The sequence below is a fragment of the Electrona antarctica genome, assembly GCF_951216825.1.
Source record: "Electrona antarctica genome assembly, chromosome: 13".
NCBI lineage: Eukaryota > Metazoa > Chordata > Actinopteri > Myctophiformes > Myctophidae > Electrona > Electrona antarctica.
Window position 1 is genome coordinate 28,246,009 of NC_136794.1, and position 21,268 is coordinate 28,267,276.

The window sequence follows — 21,268 nt, forward strand, 5'->3', positions numbered from 1 at the left end:
ACATGCTACAGCGTTAGGAGCTCTCTCTGAAACAGTGCGGCCAATTAGCATGTTTGAACTCTGACCTCAAACTGGAATGTTTATCCTTGATTGAATGTTGCTATGTCAATACTGGACAATGAGCCATGATGGCTACAGGAAACCTATGTGCAATTACTCTGGTGCACTCTTCCGTTTCCGATTATTTTACTCGTGCACCTCCAGATGTCCTGATTCTCAGAACTATAGTTTGGAAAGCCTGTCCGAACCCCGACATCAGAAGGAGTAGCCTATGTGTTGGGCTTTACGCATGTGGAGGAACACACTAGCCCTCCCAGTTCCTCTCCCTGCAGGTGCCCTGACCAATCGGTATGAGTGGCTAGTGGCAGCAACTATTAAGAGATCGACCTCCCCGCCCGGCTTTCCACCCTCCAACACGCCTACTTGTGTCCGTTGGGGGTGCCCGGGCCAAGCCGGAGACTCTGTGGAGGATTCAAACCCAACCTGCTGGCTGGTGCTGCAGCCAGTTAGTGCTCTCCGACCATGAATCCTTTTGAGTCACATGGGTTTGAGTTTGGACATGCATGCCTCCCTTCATGTCTGCTCTCATTTTCCTGTCTATACACTCTCTGATATTTAACCACTTAAACCCTATAGCCTATTTGTTGACAGGAGTCCAGACTGAAATCTATGCATTGGCATCTTCTTCTCTTGACCATAATAACCACTCTGAAACGGACTTGAGTCAGTACTCATGTAGGCTACATGGACCGCTTTTTTTGCAGACTACACAACAAATCTCTTTGTCAAAATCTAGATCTGCATAGGGATGCTGAGCTTCAAGTGGTTAAACAGCATGCAATTCCAGTGTATACTTGAGGACCATTGCCTTACTGTAAAATGTCAAAGCTATTCAACATCTTCAAAACGACACATCCTCCTCTTTCTCCTAGAAATTCTTGGAGGGAAATGGAGCTAGTGAGTAAATGGCAGCAGGAGCATAAAGCAGACAGACATGGGGTTGTCCAACTGGGTCTTTATGAGGGCAGATTCCTAACAAAGTAAAAAAAGAATAAAGACACACACGCGCACACACACAACATGCCTTTTAAAAATGTGAAGTGAGTAGTGGCTCAAGCCCAGTTGTTGACTTAATAGAATGTAAAAAATAAAATAAAAATCCATACTCAGACGTACAGAGTGTATATACTATACTAGTATACTGTGTATATACTGTATGTACTTAGACATACGGTCATACATCTGGACACACATAGCTGTGCATAGGTGCACAATGTGTACCACCACTCAAAAAACATTAAATTGAATAGACACACAGATCTTTACCTACACCCTATACTTCGTTGACCAGAGTCCCCTAGGGACCCTTTGTATAAACAAAAAAGTCACTACTTTAAAAACAATTCCAATAATAGTATAATTTCCATAAATACGTAAACAATCACACCTGTGTGAAGTGAGCGGTGCAACCGTGTGGGGATCCCCGGGGGGCCCCGCAACATCCAGACCCCCAGGAACGTGCCCAGGGGGGCGGCCCGGTTCTGGCGAGCCGCCCCGCGTCCGATACTGTCGAGAAATGACTAGAGTTACCGCGTGGGGGTCCCCGGAACATCCAGACCCCCAGGAACGTGCTTGAAACGGTCGAGGCACTGCTCAAAAAGAAGAAAAACTAAAAAACGTTTAAGAAGTAATGACAATTGCAGATCACAGCTTGTAGATCTGCTATTTTCACTACTTTGGATCCCAGGCAAACGTCTAATTTCTCTTTTGGGTATTTGAGCAAAAAAGTTTGGGAACCACTGCAATACTACACCCAATAGTTTATGCGAACGTTTTGCCTATTTTGACATATGCCCAGAATAGAGATACCAGGGATCATGTTAATGGAACCTTGACTTCCTCCCTCTCCCCTGGTATGATCTGTAGCTACTATACTTTACAGTGTTGCTACATTATCTGGGTGGGGTGTCACTATGAATGCACACTAACCAGTAGTTAGCGAACATTAGGTTTGAAAGAGAGAGGTGGTGGGATGACTGACGCGGGGCCCTCGGGGACCTTATTTCAGGATATGAGTGGCTGTTGTTTTGACAGCTCCGTCAACACCTGCTTCACGCTACACGCAAGGGCCCCTGGGTGCAGGTGAGACCCTGCTGGCTCTAACTCTCACTGGATACGGGTGTGTTATGGTAGCCGGCAATGGCAAGTAGTCCGGGTCCCATCCATCACAACTAGCCATGCTAATCTATCACGCTAGCTCTCCACTTGTGAGCCGGGTTCCAAAACACACTGAAGAGAAAAGAAAGTAAACGAGAAAAAAAAGGTGCTCCTCGTAGCACTGGTCTCCGCCAGGCCAGGTTGTCGTCTTTTGGACAAAATCTGTATGGCAAAAAGTGTGCCTTGAAGAAAATACGAAATGGTGAAAAAGGGGGGGAAAAGTGCTTAGTTGCGCCAGCCGACATGAAGGATAACAATAAGTGTGCCACTGCAGGCACACTTTGATGCAATAGAATAATGCATCATTTATTCATTTTGCACAGCCACTAAATTCAGACTACATGCAATGCTTTGAAACGGAGAAGATATCTAATAGTAATGTCATCAACTTCTGGATCAAACTTGTTTACTTGGAGCTGATGGTGTTGAAATATCCTCTGGAGTTCACCAGCCCCATATTCTCATACAGTGTACACACACTCCTCTTCTAACCGTCAAAGTGCATACAGTAGGCTACCCTGCATTTTGTTGCATCACCAGCATGACCACTCCAATGCACCAGGCGAGTGATGCAGAGTGGAAGAGTTCTTATAATTGTCACGGGGGCCCGCCACGCCCCCCTGCACACGTCGGCAAAACCGTTCACACCTATCGGCCAGAAATGCGCTTCCCCCCCTCAATAATTTAATCCACGCTACATGCCTGTATAACAGTAGTAATGGATGATCAAAAGAGGAGTTACAAATTCTTCACGGGGGCCCAAGCCCTCCAGCCCCTACATAGTTGACGTCACTGGGATGCCACTCTATTCAGACAGATGGTACTTACTGTGGGCAGGCTTTGACCCAGGTACAGAGCTCACGCTGTTCAGACTGGCGGCTGGCCCACACATGTTCGTTCATCTGTGCAATCTGTGTGTGAACGATTTCTTTAGTGGCTGGAATTATACAGGCACTTGTATGGTGTATTAAACCAAATGGCGTATTTCATATAACAAACATGACATGAGCCGAACCACCCAACCATGGTGGTGTGGTGTCCAGCTTCTCACCCTCAGCTCTCTCTCTCTCTTGGTAACTGGTAGCACATTTTATACCCAGGTGAGCTAGACTGCACCATTGACAGGGGTGTTCTAAAATATACTGTAGTGTATGATATATACCTATAACAAAACATACAATAAATACTTAAATAACCCCCACAAGTACAAAGTTTCCATGAACTACATAATACATATAATTCCTTCGTCACACTATATCATAATGAGAAATGACAAAAACACACCATAAACCCCCCTCTGCTATCCTGATATGGTCCAGCAAGCATTCAATTATCAACTCAACATGATTACACATGATCTAACACATGGCCTCAAACTTTTCTAGGACCAGTTACAAACTGCAGACAGCCATAATCATAATCACGCTTTTGAATTGATTGATTGAAGTTTTGCAGAATTACAGTACATTTCAAGCACAACTCAATACAAAAACTGTTAACTGTGGATGACACCATAAAGCATTATTTCTTTACAATAGGGTCCACTATTTTCAATTCATCAGAGTGGTAGGGTACTATAAGTGGTAAATAAATGGTAGGCCTATAAATGGTGCATTTGTATAGCGCCTTTATCCAAGGCGCCTTACATAGATTGTGCATTACATTCACACACCGATTGCAGAGGAAGCCATGCAAGACCCCAACCAGGACAGTTCGACACTGGGGGAGCCCGGAATCGAACTGGATTGTGCCGAATCTGGGTTGAATGAGATCAGTGGAGCTAATTTCTCTAAAAAATGGTTTACAACAAAATAGTCCCCAAGCTTTAGACTAGCCTTGGATCAAGATCGACCATGACAGTATTGTTTACACCCGACAGACATTATATAACCTTTCACTCTCATAATTGTATGTCCGCATTTACATGCAGACGCGCTTGGTGTAGCTCGGCCGTAAAACTTTTAAACGCACGAAATCCCTACACACCTTATTATTGACAACGTCTGATCATGTTGTCATGGCAACACAGTGTACACACACAGCCACACACGCGTCAGTTACATCCGCACTAGAGAAGCGCGGCCATATAAAGGAAGTCAGTCACACGTCATCAATATTACGTCATGACACGTCAGAGCAGTTCTAGCGTATATAATTCCAGAGTGATCCAGATAAGATGCATAGAAATATCATTTTCTGCTCGACGACAAGCACGTCAATTCTACTATAGGCCCACTGAATAATAATAATAATAATAACAATGGCACATTTAACTACAAACGCCGCCGATAAAGACAGGTTCGTCTGCATCTACCCGGTGTACATCAACAGCAAGAAGAAGCGAGCGCAGGGTCGCCGGATCGCCACGGAGAGGGCCGTGGAGAATCCATCGTGCGCCGAAATCAGCGACGTGTTGACGGCCGCCGGCATGAACATCTACGTGGAGAAGGACAAGATGCACCCGAGGGAGAATGATGCCCAGTTCAGGGGCAGGGTCCGCGTTCAACTGAAGCGGGAGGACGGCAGCCTGTGTCAGGACAGGTTCTCCTCGCGCGACGACCTGATGTTCCACGTGGCGGAGAAGATCCCAAAGAGCAGAGCCCACCACAAGGGCAGCGAGCCAGGAGCGATGGCGGCGGCGGCGGGGAAGGCCGGAAAGAAGAAGAGGAAGTAGAAATGTTTTAACCACCAGTTGAGTGGAGCCCCATATTCTTTTTTTGACTACTGTGGAGGGAAAGCCTTTACTGAAAATAGCCGATCGACAAGCTCACAATGCGATGTAACACAATACGGATGCTGGGGCTTAAGTGGTTAAAGGCTCCATGCAGGAAATGGCTGGAAGAATAGAACATTTCATTTAATTTAATTTAATTGATCTCATTCCGGCCAATCACAATTTGCATCCTAACTTTTATGTTTCTGTTTTAGGCTACACTGGCCATTCATTTTCAATGGCATGTAATGTTTGTGTTAGGACAATGTTTGTGTTTACACACACCCTCAAAGCTGGACATCAAAAAAGATCTTAAGAACCGTCTTCATACTCGCAGAGAGCGCCGCCGAGGACCTGAGGGTCGACGCCGGTCGGATCAGCTGTTGACCAGATCAGCCGATCCGATCGAAATGCCCATAGATTAGATTAGGCATTATGGAGATCCGGTTGTCCAGAACTGCCAATCTGAGAGATGTGCTCATATATGGGTATGCCCATATATGGGTATTGTCAGGGGCCTGCGCTGACAAGCCTGCATGGGGGCCTACTGATGTCTAGTTACGCCACTGATGAAGTCAGATCTAAACATATAGCCTAGATAAAACCACAAATCCTATGGAAATGCAATACTCTGAAGTCATCGACTCTTCTAGACTCCATAATTGGACATGCCTGACATGAGGGCGTTTACTCCATAGAGTTATATATATAACTAAAGACCGGATGAACCCACCCCCAGCTATTAATTTCAATGGAAGTTGCTCAGTGGTGTTTAATCACCCGGGAGTCTGCCTGTTAATTGTATGGACGTCTGTGTTTATTAAGTATGACCTTTAAGGGTTCTGTCCATGTAATTTATTTTTTGTATCTTAGGCTGTGCTGCAGGGGCTTTGTCATTTCAAATTCTGTGTTATGCTTGCTCGCGCAGATAAATCTGTAGTATCACTGGAACACTGCCAATTTGAATCAGCAGGGAGATATTGAACCAGAGAAGTAGGATGGTGGCACAATGTGAGGTGGTGCCTCACATTGGCACCAAGGTGCCTGGTGTTTATAGTGCCCACCCTGAAACTGGGAGGTTGGGGTTCGATCCCCGGCTGGGTCATACCAAAGACTGTAAAAATGGGACCCAATGCCTCCCTGCTTGGCACTCAGCATCAAGGGTTGGACTGGGAGGTTAGATCAAGTACATTATTAATTATTCCCGAGCAAGGCAAGGCTGTGGCTCACACCGCTCCAAGAGATGGGTCAAATGCAGAGAACAAATTTCGCAAACAATAATGTATGTGACAAATAGTACGACTTTAATTAAATTGAGAGCAAAGAAGGGTCTTTAATTAAGTAGAAAAGGTTTTTGCTGTAAATTCAGGGCTTACCAAGGCTAAAGCCAGGACTGAGAAGAAAACTAATGACTAACAACTAATGATTTCCGAGCGTGGCGCACGCTGCGGCTCACCGCTCCAAGAGATGGGTCAAATGCGGATAACAAATTTCATGATAAAGTAGGGCATTCATTTATGAAAAAAGTAACACAAAAAGTTAGAATAAGAGGTTTCTTCCTGACAGTGAAATGAAATGGAAAGAAGGGAAAAGGAGTGGATGTTGATCAGCCATGACAGCTTATCCACGTTGCTTGAAGAAGACAACCAGCCTATTTGAGCCAATCAGGCAACCAACCAATGGTAATGAATGAGGCTGATGAAAGGCACAGGGTGCCCATATACTAATAAAGTCAAGTCACCATGATTTTCCATTACATTTGTCATAGGAGATGGATGTCTATGCCGAACAACTCCATAATTTGTCACATGATGACACATTCATTCATAAATACAAGTCATGAGGTTTAGATTTCCTAGTCTGGCTTATGCCAACTGTTATACAGTACAGTATGCCAACTGAATGGGAGAGCATATTTCTCATATTTGGTTCTCATACACTCCTCGCATGTCAATCGATTCAGTTACACCCTCACAAGAGATACCAGAAAAACTGACTACAGTAGGCTCGGCTTGTCTAGGCTTAGTGGTGGAAAAAGTACTCAAATGTTTTACTTAAGTAAAAGCATACTGTAAATAATGTATTTTAGAAACACTCAAGTAAAAGTCCGGAATTGAAAATGTAATTGAGTACAAAAGTATTGGCATCACAGTGTACTTATACAGAATGTCTCATTTGAAGTTTTCATATGTATACAAATCTTTTGAAAATGGCAGATCTACAAGCTTGACAATGCGTCGCATTGTGAGCTTGTAAATCAGCTATTTTCAAATGGCCGAAATGTACAGTAGGCTATATAGGGCTGAAGTGGTTAGTGAATGTTTTGTCATAATAATGAAAATCTACAAAGTAACTAAAGTTTTCAAATAAATGTAGTAAAAGTACAATATTTGCCTCTGAGATGTAGGAGTAGAAGTAAAAGTACTGGAAATTGGAAATGCTCAAACAAAGTGCAAATACCTAAAAATTGTACTTAAGTGCAGTACTTAAGTAAATGTGCTTAGTTACTTTACACCACTGGTTAATACTTGTAACTTTGTTCTCAACTAAAGAAAGAAAGAAAAAAAAAGACATAATTTGAATCTGCATTTTTTTCCCCAGTCGGAAATAAATTAACTAGTTAATAGGCTAATGCCATTATGGTTTCATACTGCACATAGACTGTGATGTGTTTGATTCAAGCTGAGGATGTCCAATCAGCATGAGACCTCGTCAGTGCAGCCCCTCCATTATCTGACAAACATACACAGAACAAGCTCAGCGGAGCATTGCCACACTCTGATGCAGTCCGGTCACATCAAGTCAGACTATATTCTCCTTCAACTTCTACATCTATGTTTGTAGATGTTGCTTTAACTTTCCAAGATCATTGGAATAACAACTATGTAGGCCCTAAAGTACGATTTAGGGTAGATTTCCCCTTTAACCGTTAAAGCATCCATGCCATTATTTTATACGTCATAACTAGCAGATCTACGTAAGCTCATAGCGTGTCACTTAAGTTCTGTGCCGAGCTATGAGCTTGTAGAGCTGCCATTTTTGAAAAATCTGTGCAAATCTTTGGGGAAAAAAAATGATATATATACACACACACACACACACACACACACACATCGGTATATATATATTCAAAGATGGTTAGGTGGTTCGGGCATCTGGTTAGGATGCCTGTCTGGCGTCTCCCTAGGGAGGTCCTCGAGGCACGACCCACTAGGAGGAGACCAAGGCGCAGTTGGCAGGAAACACATCGACTCACTGGCCTTGGGACATCTCGGGATCCCCCAGGAGGAAGTCACTAATGTTGCTCTGGAGAGGGAAGTCTGGAGCTCTCTGGTGGAGCTGTTGCCCCCGAGACCCGACTACGGATAAGCGGTTGAAGATGGATGGATGGATATTCAAATATTTGCAGATTTTTCACAAATGGAATATATATATATTTTTTTTCTTTGTATATATATATTTTTTTTTCCTTTTCTTTTGTAAGTGAACATTTTTTAACTCAAATCTTTGTTTCTTTCCTCCATCATAGAACTAAATATTTTGAGATGGGAGTCTCATTCTGGAGGTCCTTGACATTAAATAGTTTGAGCACCACTGATTTATAGTAACGTATGTTTTTCAGAAAACGTTTAGAAAATATTTGTAGAATCGGTCTCAGGTCTTAAAGGGTTAAAGGGGAATACCACTCATATTCCCCTTTAAGAAAGACTGCTTACAAACATCACCAGAGTCATAAACACTTTTGACTCCCTCTTTTACACTCAAAATACTGCACAAAATAATATATAAGAACAATCAAATCATTTTTTTCAAATTTATTGAAATGTTTAAAATCAAATAATCTTACATAAAAAAGGGGTAGAAGGCATTCAAGTGCAAAACATCTATTACATAAGGTATATTAGGATATAATAATGGCAATATCATCATCATACTGTACAGTAAGTGCCATATTCTTTCTGTCACAACACAATTTGAAAGCCTGACTCATCACTTACATCTCTTGTCCAGTATGTGTGTTTATGTTATCATTTCTGCCATAATTGACGTTTTCGCTATAGGGTGTGTGTGATCCCAAAAAGAGAAACACATTATTAACATTCCCCAGTCCATTAATAATCCTACAGAATGTTTTAGGGACGCGTAAAAGCAGGTATACACCGGAGTACGGACGGCTCCTCCAACCACATGCTTGGAAGGGTTTGGGAACATTTTCCTTGCACTACTTTACACCAGTGGTTCTAAACCCCAGTGTCTGACCAGTTTTTATCCTTACCCACAGGTTGAGAAACACGCCTTTACACCGTCAACACGGTGAGCTCCGTGCACCATCAACACAGTGAGTCACACTGTAATAACTCCATTGGAGTTGACATTGTCATGCTGTACGTATTCCAGTCAAATCCATCCACGTTCCACTTGACAGGTGTTTATACGGCTTGTCTTCATAATACTGTTGTGTTCAGGACAATAGCATAATGTCCAAGTGAACAAGGTAGCAACCGTCTGAATGTCTACTGTGCTTGGTCATTCGCATCTATTGGGAGACACACGTGATTTGCCAACACGTTTGCCAGTCATTGTGGGGTTGTTTCCCCCAGTGAGGCATCTCGCTAAAAGGTTTGCCAGCAACCTTCTTCCCCTGGTTGAGTCACACCAACAGGAGCCATCGGCTCAGTCCCAGAGTCACTAGGGTCAACCAGGCCCGACGACTCCTCTGCTGTACGGTGGAGGTCGAGCTGCTGGATGATGCTTGTGTCTGTGCAAACACTGCGTTTGTCTGATTGGTGGGGGCCTCCACGTTGCAGATCATCCCCTCACAGCAAGACACACACTCCTGTAGAGAGAAGAGAAGAGAAGAGAAGAGAAGAGAAGAGAAGAGAAGAGAAGAGAAGAGAAGAACAGAATTAACAGTGCATTGTGCATATTTTATTAAAGCCCGTCTGATGGCAGATTTGTGAGTCTAATCAATGCCGATTTCAGAGAATACTAAACCACCAATCACCAATGTAAGCTCAGGTGCTGGGAGATTGTAGATTCGCTATCTTCGAACATTTTTACAGATACCGATGTCATCAAAAAACTAAAGTCAAATAATGGCCACGTGGTGTGTGTGCTGTGTGGGTGATGGTCGATTTAAGAAGTCACGCCCCCGTCCTGAATCCAAACTAAACTATCTGGCCTCTGTGGGGAATGGATGATTACAACAGGTGTGCGGACCAGTCACACCTAACTCAAACACTCACTCAGTCAGGAGAGAGCTTCTTCTGTCAAGACAGCATCTCTACAATACATGTGTTTATAAACCCACAACAATGTGGGTAATGTGGGCAATGCCTCAGAAATGTGTCCAATGTGTCCCTGAGCAAGATACTTAACCCCTAACTGGTCCTTAAGGGCCATACTAATGGCTGCCTACTGCTCCTAGTAGTTATAAGAAGGGTAAATGCAGAGGACAAATGTCACGTATGCGCAAATATACAATGACAAAAAACAGGAGGACCATAGGTCATAGGTTTGGTATTTGTAGTGCGCCCCCCCCCCCATCCAGTTATTACACTGCCCTGGGGCACAGTCTGAAGAAAGAGACAAGGAGGAGAAAAAGAGAAAAACATAATGACAAGACAAAGAAGACTATACTAGGACAACAAGAACTCAGTCACACTGTGAATCAGTCACAACAGGAGGGAGTAGAGGCTAAACACACACAAACCAACAAAACAACACGTGAACCTAGGAGTCCACAGCCATGCCCTGTGGTGGGATGACTCAAACAATATTATTATTCATTATTATTATTATTATTATACGTATAACCTGTGTCCCTGTATTGGAGGGATACAGACTTGCTACAAGTGGATATATCAGTCAAACTGTAATATTTATTTGTACAGGCTCAGACTTACTGTGTGTCCACTGTCCCTGTGGCGTCTGCAGCCTGACATCTGGCAGTCATCACGAACGGCACATCTTTTAGTTACGAACTTGGTTTTTCCATGATTGTTGAAGTGATGGATCGTCATACAGAACTGAGTATCTATGTAAAAGGAACAAAAAGTGGGGGTGAGATACTTTTAAACATCTCTCTCATTTCTGTACTGACTGGAATGACTGGATACAGGATTTGTCTCCATTTTTACATAAATATTCTTCATGATCATCATCAGTGCCTGTTTAGGGGGTTAGCAGGACAATACGGTTTAAAAGAATCAGCTGTGCCATATTTTGTCTGTGTTCAGTTCTAACCTACGTGTGTACATATATACATATGTATGTTACATATGTAGTTCCAAGGGTTCCCAAACCTTTTCAGGCCGTGATTGTAGGCATTACATTTAGTTTGACTCGGTTCCACAGATACACATCTAGCCGAATTACAAGCTCACAGCGCCTCGCACTGCGAGTTAATGCAATATCCGTTGTTGTTGTATTTGCTGTGTCAGAGTACCCGTTGTGCCTGTTCTCAGAGTACCCATAGGCTACGTTTGTGCCCATTTGGTTGGATGGGAGCCTTTAAAAATCTAAAACATTACTGCCCATTCCCATGCTATATACAGTAGCCAGCACATATCTGACTCTGTGTGTGTGTGTGTGTGTGTGTGTGTGTGTGTGTGTGTGTGTGTGTGTGTGTGTGTGTGTGTGTGTGTGTGTGTGTGTGAGTGTGTGCCTGCCTGCGTGTGTGCGTGACAGAAAGCACTCCCTCACCTTGCGGACACCATTTGTCCTCCGCCCAGCGGTTACAGTTGTAGTTATCGTGAGCTCGCTCACAGGTGAAGCACTTGAAACTCTTTGGGAAAGGAGTGGCTGTGGAGAGCAAAGCAAGGCAACCATGACATCTCTAAGACAGTAAGTATTTCTATTATGTCAGACAACAGTACTCAATGTTATCGCATCATGATTAGAGCCTGATTTTGGAGTCCTAGACCATCTTATGTTTGACCTAAGCATGCCTGCATGGTATTCAGGTGGGTGGTGATCCACCTGAACTGAAGCCGCACCTATTCTAACCACACCTGGGGGTCTGTTAGAGCAGGGGTTCTCAACCCGTGGGTCGCGACCCCTCGGGGGGTCGCCAAATTATTTTGGGGGGTCCCCACATTATTTAAAAAAAAAAAACCTTAAATGAAGAGTTTACATATAGTACACATAGTACATGCATACACCTTCCCTAATGATTATATCTGGTTTCAGTATTTATTTATGGTGTATTGTCTCTATTATTAAGGTTATTGTAGCAGTCCATTTATATTGGGGGTCGGGAGGGGGCGGGGCGGGGGTCCCGAGACATTGCCAAAGCATGTCCGGGAACCCCTGTGTTAGAGTAATGTTAACTCCATACTAGACACATACAAAACAGGATAAAAATGGGGAAAAAATATCTTAACTTAGATTTGATTAAAGTTTGAGGGCACCGAATCATGATGGCCTAGCGGTTAAGGTGCATACATGCTCGAATGTAGCCTGACAGCAAATTGCAGGTTCAAATCCCGAGTCTGACAACATTTGCTGCGTGTCACTTTGGTCTCTCTACCTGGTTCCTGTCTCTCTCTCTACTGTGTACCATCAATAAATCTACCTAGTGTTCAAATCAAGACACATTGGCTGCATGACATATCTATTTATGATGCATCAAACTGTTAAGAAAGTCAGCCATACCATCCACTGCCGGTCTAACATTGTAGAAGTTGATGCGGTCGCTCTTCACTGTGTCCCATATGGCCACCAGAGCCAGGAGATGAACAGCAGCCACGTGCATCTTCAGTCATCGACGCAATCATCAACAGACCTGAAACACACAGGGATAAAACACATCAGAGACACTCAGACACCACAAACCCTCATCACTGTTAGCTGTGATGATGCTGCAAGAGAGGCAATCGTTTGTGACAAAATATCGGTCACCACGGATAATAGGACTCTCCAAAATCAGGATCGAACCCAAAAATCTGGCATTAGTTAGGCTCTAGAATTGATGAAAGGGGACGGGAACCAACATTTGAGTCTTTTAACCAATAGTGTTGCTGTCGGGCAGAAACCTCTTTTAACCTCTTTTAACCACTATATTGTTATATGATTGATTGATTGATTGATTGATTGATTGATTCTTTATTTAAGTGTCATGCTTCCGAAGAAGCCCAGCCCATATGGACTTACAGGACACTTTTTACAGTTTACATGAACAATTACAATAAACCGACATGACGGGTTGCAAACAATGGTCAATTGAATACCAATATTGAATATATTGTTTTATGTGGGATAAGTTAATATCCCACTTGATCCGGAAGCTCGAAACATGGTGCGAAGATACATTCTTTTGATACTTCCTGAAAAGTAAACAGTTTTGGACAAAATGGGGTATCCACCCGACAGAGACGATATACTTCATTGTAGAACACATTGTTGTACATTGTGAGCTTGTAAATATGCTATCTTTGTGAGCTTGTAGATATGCTATCTTTGTGAGCTTGTAGATATGCTATCTTTGCCATTTCACCAGGTTGAACCACGTTGAAAGTAGTTAAGGGTGTTCATTAAACTGTTTATAATTTAGGCTCCCGTTACCACAACCTGAAATCAGCTCCAGTAACAGTGTAGTATTAAATAGCAGCACGGTATTCAAATTGCCTGACCTTATCACCTTTAGCCGCTTCTAAGGGTCATATGGCGCTGGGGGCGTGGGGTCATGACCTCTGGAAGTTCCAAAGAGGATCAGGTCTCACTGGAGCTTTGACTGGACCTCAGTCTGAACTTTGACTTTCTTTGAGGGGCATTTTACCTTTAACGTCAGGTGAACGGGTGGGCAGGTAAGTGAGGGTCAGGTGAGCGGGTGGGCAGGTAAGTGATGGTCAGGTTACCGGGTGGGCAGGTAAGTGAGGGTAATTGCAGAAATCGGGAGACACGACAGCACGTGCAAATGAACGAAACTGAAGAGCTTGAGATATTCACAAGTAGTTTTGCTCTCTGAACACACTTGAAAATAGCCCCTCAGGGCTTTCTGCATTTCTTCTGAAATAATTACTCCATCGCAAAACGGTGTCTCCTGACAAAAATCTATTATTTTAGACAAGAGACACCGTTGTAGCATTAGGCTTAATTTAGACCCATCTCCCCCTCAACTCTCCAACACAGAGGGAAATGAAAGAAGAAAAGTGGTCAGCGCTGATGTAAAACTAACTAAGTCATCTCTAATTGAGTATCACAAGTCAAACGGCAGATTTTCAGATAAGTGTTTCAGACTTTGGCATCAGATTCACAGAAAACAGAGAGACTCCACACCATCACGAGTCACAAGAGTGTGTGGCGATGAGAGCAGAAACACGGTACATAATTATTTTTCAGATTAAATTAAACTTAAATGGCTCCATTTGTCAGCTTACATAAAGAGAAGTCTTTTTGAGGTGCGTGTATGGGGCCTTCAGTTCCAGACAACCATGCCCTGTGGTGGGATGACTCAAATATGCAGCGGGGTGACCGAATCAACAAGGTGTGTGACGAATCTGCGTTGTCATGCCATCCTCTTGCGTGTCAGACACAGGCAGATAAACAGCAGTTATACAAGACACCCATGCTTTGGCATTGAGAGGAGCACCCCTAAAGAATTACATATTTTCTATTAATTGCACACGCCATGAAGCCTTGAATTCATGGAGATGTTTTTTTTGCCAATAACTTTATGACCCAAAGAGTTTCCTACTGAGTCTCCTGATGATTACCGGTTATCAAATGATTGGCTTAGGAATGCGACAAAAACAAACAAATATCCATGAATTCAAGTCTTCATGGAGTGTGTAATTGATAGAAAATAAATATTTATTTTGGGTGAACTACTCCTTTAACCACTGGAAGTAGCGTCCCTATATTCTGGGGCTAAAATTGCAGTGGAGATATTGACCACAGAGTGAAAACAGGAGTATTAGTCAACTAAAGTATAGTGTTTAAATGGTTTAACGTAGATGTGACTACACAACAACAGTGTGGATACTAATGAGCTCAGTATGTGTGCGGAGGACACAAAATGACCATGTCTTTACGTTGTTTGCCGAGTCAACAGTCACCTGTTCCGCCTCAGATAAACCACCGCTGAGGGTCATGGAAACCACAGAATGCCGTGACTGACCCCGATGCCGAATCAGTGTCTCCAGTCCAAACACAAAACTTTTTATCTCTCCTATTCTACAAAACCCCAACCGCTAAGTAAGCCGGGGCCATCCATCATCAGTCACAACAAAACCCGGCCACACTTCTCACAGGCCTATGTGAGGGGCAGGGCCGGTCAAACCCCTCCGCCTTTTGAGCAAATAAACATTTGACACCTCTACGACATCCTTGAGGGGGCTTGACGGCGTGTTCAGTGGGCTTTGGGTTCACCGACCTGGTGTCTGGAGGTATGCGCCGGGGCATGCATGTGCTTGTTGTGTCAACATGCAATGTGCTTGTTGTGTCGAGCTATGTTTAGCTGCCGCAACTGTCCCTCAGACTGCCGCCGGGGACTCATTGAAAACAATGACAATGCTATACGGAATGGAGGCGCCACTTCAAAGAATGGCATCTTAACCCGTTCAAATCGGGAGAGCACCCGTGTCATTTTAGCCGGTATATAATATATAGGAACATACGTTTTACTGAAAACTCTTAGGATTTAGAACAGCGTTATCGATAAAAATAAATAGCAGATACACGAGCTTGAGGAAATAACCCTAACCCAAGTGTAATGATTTACACAAATCTTATCTGCTAGGGGCTAGTAGGGGGGGTCCCTGGCACAACATTTTTGAGATGTGGGTCCAAATACATATGATTTTGGGTTTGATTTAGAAGGCATTTGTAGAATCGACCTCAGGTCTTTAACGGGTTTCAAACGTGAATTCTGCAAAATTCTCCACACACAGTGCACAGTGTGTGTGGAGACGATGTGAAGACTGTAAAAGATAAGACGGTAAGCCACGAGAACATGGAGACAGGGATTCACATGAGACAAGTCATCCTCCTGGTGCCATGCGGGTGTTGAGTCCACCGCTTCCTCTGTCTGGTCTAGCACCTCCACTACAAACACACTATTAACACTTTCACTCTGAAGGACACACTGTGCTGTCGAAATGTCAGTAATGACCTTTACAACCAATTACGTTTTTTGTTGATGTTACCCGCCGTGTGACCCAGCTCTTTCCTAGCTGCTTTGGTCCCTGTTTGAGAGCACAGGCCCTCATCCTTATCGTCTCTGTCGGGTGGAAACCTCATCCAAAGAAATGTCCAAAACGGTTACTTTTCAATTAAAAAATAGCACGTTTTAGCAAGGTTAATCACTGCACCCCACGCACGCACGTGCGTATATTCTTTGTGGCGTAATGCCACAAAGAATATATTCCATGATTAAAACAAGACAAAACAGCTTAAGTATGCCAAGAAAACCATAGCAGTTGGTTAAAGTACAATCTTTGGAATACTGCACAAATAAGCTATGCATACTCAAAAACAACTAATCTGTACACAAAATAACCTAAATATGCCACAATTTTTTTTACATTAATAAAAACGGTCAAAAAGTGGTAATTAAGCATGGATATCACAGTTAGGTATCGTATTTTCCCCTATTAAAATAACCAACTTTCCCTTGCAATGACTTACCAGTACTGTACAGTAGCCTATGTCATGTCCTGAAGTGGATGATGACAGGAAATCCTAAAGCAGGGCTTAAAAGCTCTTGAAACTTTGCAACACAATGATTCTTTAAAAGTCACATTCATTTGCAGAATGTTTAGCCAAGGCATGCCTTTGACTTAAAATGTAGATCTTTTTTTGAATCCCCTCAAGTTCCTCAACATGTTGTTTCAACAACAGGGAGCCGTGAGTGAGGCCACTTGTGTGGTGTGGACTGTCTGACAGATTCCTGGGTAAGAAACAGAAGAACCAAGAAGAGGTGATTTCCCAAAGACCTCCCCTCTGTCCCTCTCATCACCACCACCACCCCCAACTTCCTGCTCATGGAGCAGCGACGTTATTGGTCAACAGATGGGGGCTACTGTGTGGGAACAGCCACTTTTTAACAAGGTGGTGCAAGCCAATTCGCGACTAACCTCATTAACATTCTCAAACACAACGACACAGGGACACAGTGTCCCTCCCACCCGACTTCCTTGGTGCAGAGCTCTTAAGGCGGATATTGCCAAAAAAACACAGACTAAACATGTTTCATGGAGATTTCTTGGTCTGTCAGGATATGACACAAGACTTTTGCCCCTTCTTAACAACTGTGCCGAGGGCAGGTATAGGCCGCAGCAGGCCCTGGGAAACAAACTGCAGCTTTTATCTCTCCGTGTCTCCTATCTGCAATATTGACTCTAGTCACATGAACTACGGGTCACATAGGGACACCCACCGGTAGCCTTTATCAGTTCATTTAGAGTATGAAGAAATCTGTCGACAAACACTTGAAAATCCACCACTAGACACATTAGCTGTTGCTTTGTGCACACCTGGTTACACTAAAATAAAATCACAGCGATACGATAGGCAGGGCTTCTCTGACCTCAAACTCGGGTAGACCTGGGAAATTCACACACCACGCCAGTTCCACGCCGCTGCATTAAAGCCCGATTTATACTTTGTCGTACGATGGTGTCCCCCCCCCCCCCCCCCACAAAGATTGCCAATCTACAAGCTCACAACATAATCAGCTTTATTGTCACATCTGACATCACGGGGTGTAAAACAATGTTTGTGATTTCCATAAGAGAAAGGGAAGAAGAAGGGGGGAAGCAAGGCGGAATATATATATATATATATATATATATATATATATATATATATATATATATATATATATACATACACACAGATATTTGGTAGTACCGGATTACATCTATCCGGTATGGTAAGTAAGTACCTGAGGTAAAGACATGTCCCGTAACATGATGTCACCATCATCACAACACGTTGTGAGCTTGTAAATCTGCACAGGACAACCGGCACCCAACAAAGTATAAATCAAGCTGAAATCAAATACAAACACCACGTGCCTGATATAGCTATTCTTTTTAGGACAACCCTACATAATGTACCTCGGATAAGGAAATGGATCTCACTACTAGTTGGCTAAATTACCAATAGCTTTCCTTTTCAAAAAAATATTTTAAACCCGACTTCAGTTAGGCCAGAACATACTGTAAATGTCAAGCTCCAATTTTATCTCTCTGGAAATAACACGTTTTCGCTGCCTGCAACATCAACACTGCATATTTTTAGAACGCCGTTCCCTTTCATCTCCTGAACCAGCAGGGCTTTCCTCCTGTAGGCAACTGGGACAGTGTTGCCATGTCCGCTTATTATAAGTGATTTTGGGCTTCTTTTTCTGTAAAGCCGCTTGACACGCTTAGAAAAATTGGTACAGTAGTTGCGGGTTGCGTTTTTTGGGGGGGCTAGTTTCTAAAGTGTAGTTTCTAATTTGAGCTTGCTTCCTAAAGGTTGTTTAAGCAAGTGGTTCTCAAAAATATTAAATGTCTCAAATATGCATTTGCCCCCCATTTGATCATGTTTAGTGCCAGGGAACCCCGTACCAGATATGTTGTTAGAATGCTTTAAGAATCGTCCAAATATTCCACATTTCATTCAAGATTTTTTTTTATAGCTGATCGCGTTGTGAGCTTGTAGATCGGCTATTTTCAAATAGCCGATGTATACAGTATATAGGTTTAAAGTGCTCATGTGGCCTGGCAAAATAGTCTTGTTTTCCTAGACCTGGTTGTTTATTTTCCCTCACAAAGTCTGGCAACGGTTCACTGGGACGAAGGCATCGGGCTCCAGTTCCCACGAGTCAGGCAGCGGAGGAAGGAAGGGCCGTGGAGTGGATTGGAATCACTTTCATGTGGCCTAACAGCGGGGCTCCCGCAGCGCGCACTGCACTCATTGGATTTTGCAGAGGTTTTAATGCACTCCGAGCTCTCTGTGTGGAAGTTCCGCGGAGACTCTGATGCCATGTCTGGGAAAAAAACACATTCCAGCCGGAGCACCTGACTGCCTGCCTGCCCGCCCGGCCGGCTCGGTTCACGCAGCACCTGGGCCCGATAACAAACCCCCGGCATGTTGGGGGGGGGATTTAAACCAGGGCTGATGTTTCTTCAGCTTTTAATTTAAGGCTGGCTTTAGCTTCCTGCTCTGCTAGCTGGTCCGGGTTGCAAATTGCCCCCGTGCTTCTTCACACAGCTGTAGGCCTGCCTGTGGATGCTTCGTTTGTGGAGTTAACAAAAGTGGAGAACGCTACTTTTCTCGTGAACCTTTTTACTTAATTGCGTAGTAGTTACTACTTACTTTGTAGATTTGAATACACTGACACCACGGCGCGTAATCAGCGCCTAAAACTGTGACTCCGCCCACCCCCGGGGGAAGTTGTGATTTGCTCTCGTTTACTGCAATGCAATTTGCGGCATTTTAAAAACAATATTGAGCAGAGTAGCGATTATCAAACGTATTTGCAATGCCATATGTTGAAAGATCTGTTGCCCGTGGACAAGGCACGCTACCTCCGCAAGTTAGATAGCATCGGCATAGATGTTTGTCCGTATTGGACCAAGTTGCATTGGCAGCCATAGAAAATTCTTACCCCAGGCTAAAACCGGATGTGACGTTTTTGGGCGTTCCTGTCTAGCGTGGTGTCAGTGTATACAAAACATAGTGTACATTAACCACTTCAGCCCTATTTAAACTCTGGACAATTTGAAAATGCAGATGAACAAGCTTGTAGATAAAATGCCATTTTCAAAAGATTTTTATATTTTTATACATTATGATACCTTGTGAAACTGGACATTCTGTATTACTTTTACTTTCACTACTTACTTAATAAGTATATGTTGATGCCATTACCTTTGTACTTTTACTCAAGTACATTTTGATTACCAGAGTTTTACTTGTAACAGTGTTTCTACATTGCAGTATTGATACCTTTGCTTTCTTTTTTTAAGTACTTTTCCCACTAATCTGCATCCATCAATGGATTTTGGAATGTTGCAGTCCGTGTATAATATATACAGTGTATGCAGCTTGTCAGCCAACACACAGGATCCTTATTCACCATAGTAAAGAGGAGTGGCCCATTAGGCTTTCTGTGAGACATGAACAGAAACAGTAAATCAGAAAAATGCTTACAGTAATGGCCACAATTAATCATTTTGAGTAACTAATAGTGAGTCGAATGGAAGCAAAGGGCTGTAATCAGAAAAAGGAAGAGCCCAGAGCCCTCCATCTAAGTCAAATACTCTCCCATTGTTCCCACAGCTCCCTCGGGGCTCACACAGTAAACCAAAGAGCATTTCCTATCCTCACACGCACGTAGTTTAAACACCAAAGCTGTGAGAATTTACAGCATCACCTGCAGAATGTACCTGCTGCAGTACACGCTGAGAGGCACAATTCTAAACCTGCAATAAAGGCCCACCTAGCATCAAATCCAAGAACACCCTCATAAATCACTCATCACTCAATCACACATTATTTTTTCTTTAGATAATGACAAGAAACGTATCACTTTGAAAACCTCAACAAACTTATTAGATTTCACTTTTTCTTTTCTTGTGGACACACACACACACACACACACACACACACACACACACACACACACACACACACACACACACACACACACACACACACACACACACACACACACACACACACACACACACACACACACACACACACACACACACACACACACACACACACACACACACACACACACACACTTTGGCCTGCAGGCATTCGCAACTGTCAAAACTCACAGCCAGTCTGCACAGTTTTACCAGTGTCGAGATTATGGAATGAAAAACAAACAGGAAAAAGAGACAAAGAAAAAACAACAACCTTGGTCTCACCGCACAGACACTTTCTTTTCTTTTCAAGTCCACACCCTGAGTCGTTCACAGCAAACTGCTAGATAAACTGACTCTGGGGTGGTAAATGTTACACAGTACGATAATGAGTAGCTCAGTGGTATCCACGGAGAAACTGGGAATGCAAACTCACCACATGAACGCTGTCCCCCCCCCCCCTTCCCCCACACACACACCCCCATACCCAAGGGCAAGCAGCATTCTCGCACACAGTTCCAATTCAGCAACTTCACAAGAGGGGAGCAAGCCTAATCTGAAGGGATGTGGCCACTGACCAACCAGCATACAACTCATTCCTGCTTTTATTTTGATTGGAACGATTCCTATAATTGCTACAGTATGGTAATTAAACTGACTGAGCCTTATTTGTATGTCAGTGTCACCTACCTGTATCCATCATTACGCTGCCTGTGGGGTTTGAGTTAAATGATAGCTTAATTACAGTTTA

General features: G+C 43.4%; 3 protein-coding genes across 5 annotated transcripts in view; 1 reads left to right on the plus strand and 2 right to left on the minus strand.

Moving 5' to 3' along the window:
* Nucleotides 1-4,477: 4,477 nt before the first annotated feature.
* LOC306934925 (signal recognition particle 19 kDa protein-like) lies at nt 4,478-4,891 on the plus strand (the record flags this gene model as incomplete). Its single annotated transcript, XM_079517748.1, has 1 exon — nt 4,478-4,891. The coding sequence occupies one exon, from the start codon at nt 4,478-4,480 to the stop codon at nt 4,889-4,891; it is 414 nt and encodes a 137-aa protein (XP_079373874.1).
* Nucleotides 4,892-8,730: 3,839 nt separating this feature from the next.
* The window catches only part of lypd6b (LY6/PLAUR domain containing 6B), a 33,897-nt gene continuing 21,359 nt past the window's right edge, over nt 8,731-21,268 (minus strand). For 2 of the 3 annotated variants that reach the window (XM_079518405.1, XM_079518404.1), the window contains 4 exons: nt 12,587-12,716; nt 11,636-11,734; nt 10,837-10,967; nt 8,731-9,767 (listed from right to left, as the gene is read on the minus strand). In XM_079518405.1, coding sequence (XP_079374531.1) covers nt 9,582-9,767; nt 10,837-10,967; nt 11,636-11,734; nt 12,587-12,686 — 516 coding nt within the window. In that variant the 5' untranslated portion in view covers nt 12,687-12,716 and the 3' untranslated portion in view covers nt 8,731-9,581. Of the gene's footprint in view, nt 9,768-10,836; nt 10,968-11,635; nt 11,735-12,586; nt 12,717-16,558; nt 16,703-21,268 lie in introns of those variants that run through there. The other variant, XM_079518406.1, reaches the window with a different exon arrangement.
* kif5c (kinesin family member 5C) overlaps nt 12,689-21,268 on the minus strand; it is a gene marked incomplete at both ends in the record, with an annotated part of 90,025 nt that continues 81,445 nt past the window's right edge. Inside the window, one exon of the mRNA XM_079517749.1 lies at nt 12,689-12,716. Within this exon, the coding sequence (XP_079373875.1) occupies nt 12,689-12,716 (28 nt within the window). The remainder of the gene's footprint in view (nt 12,717-21,268) is intronic.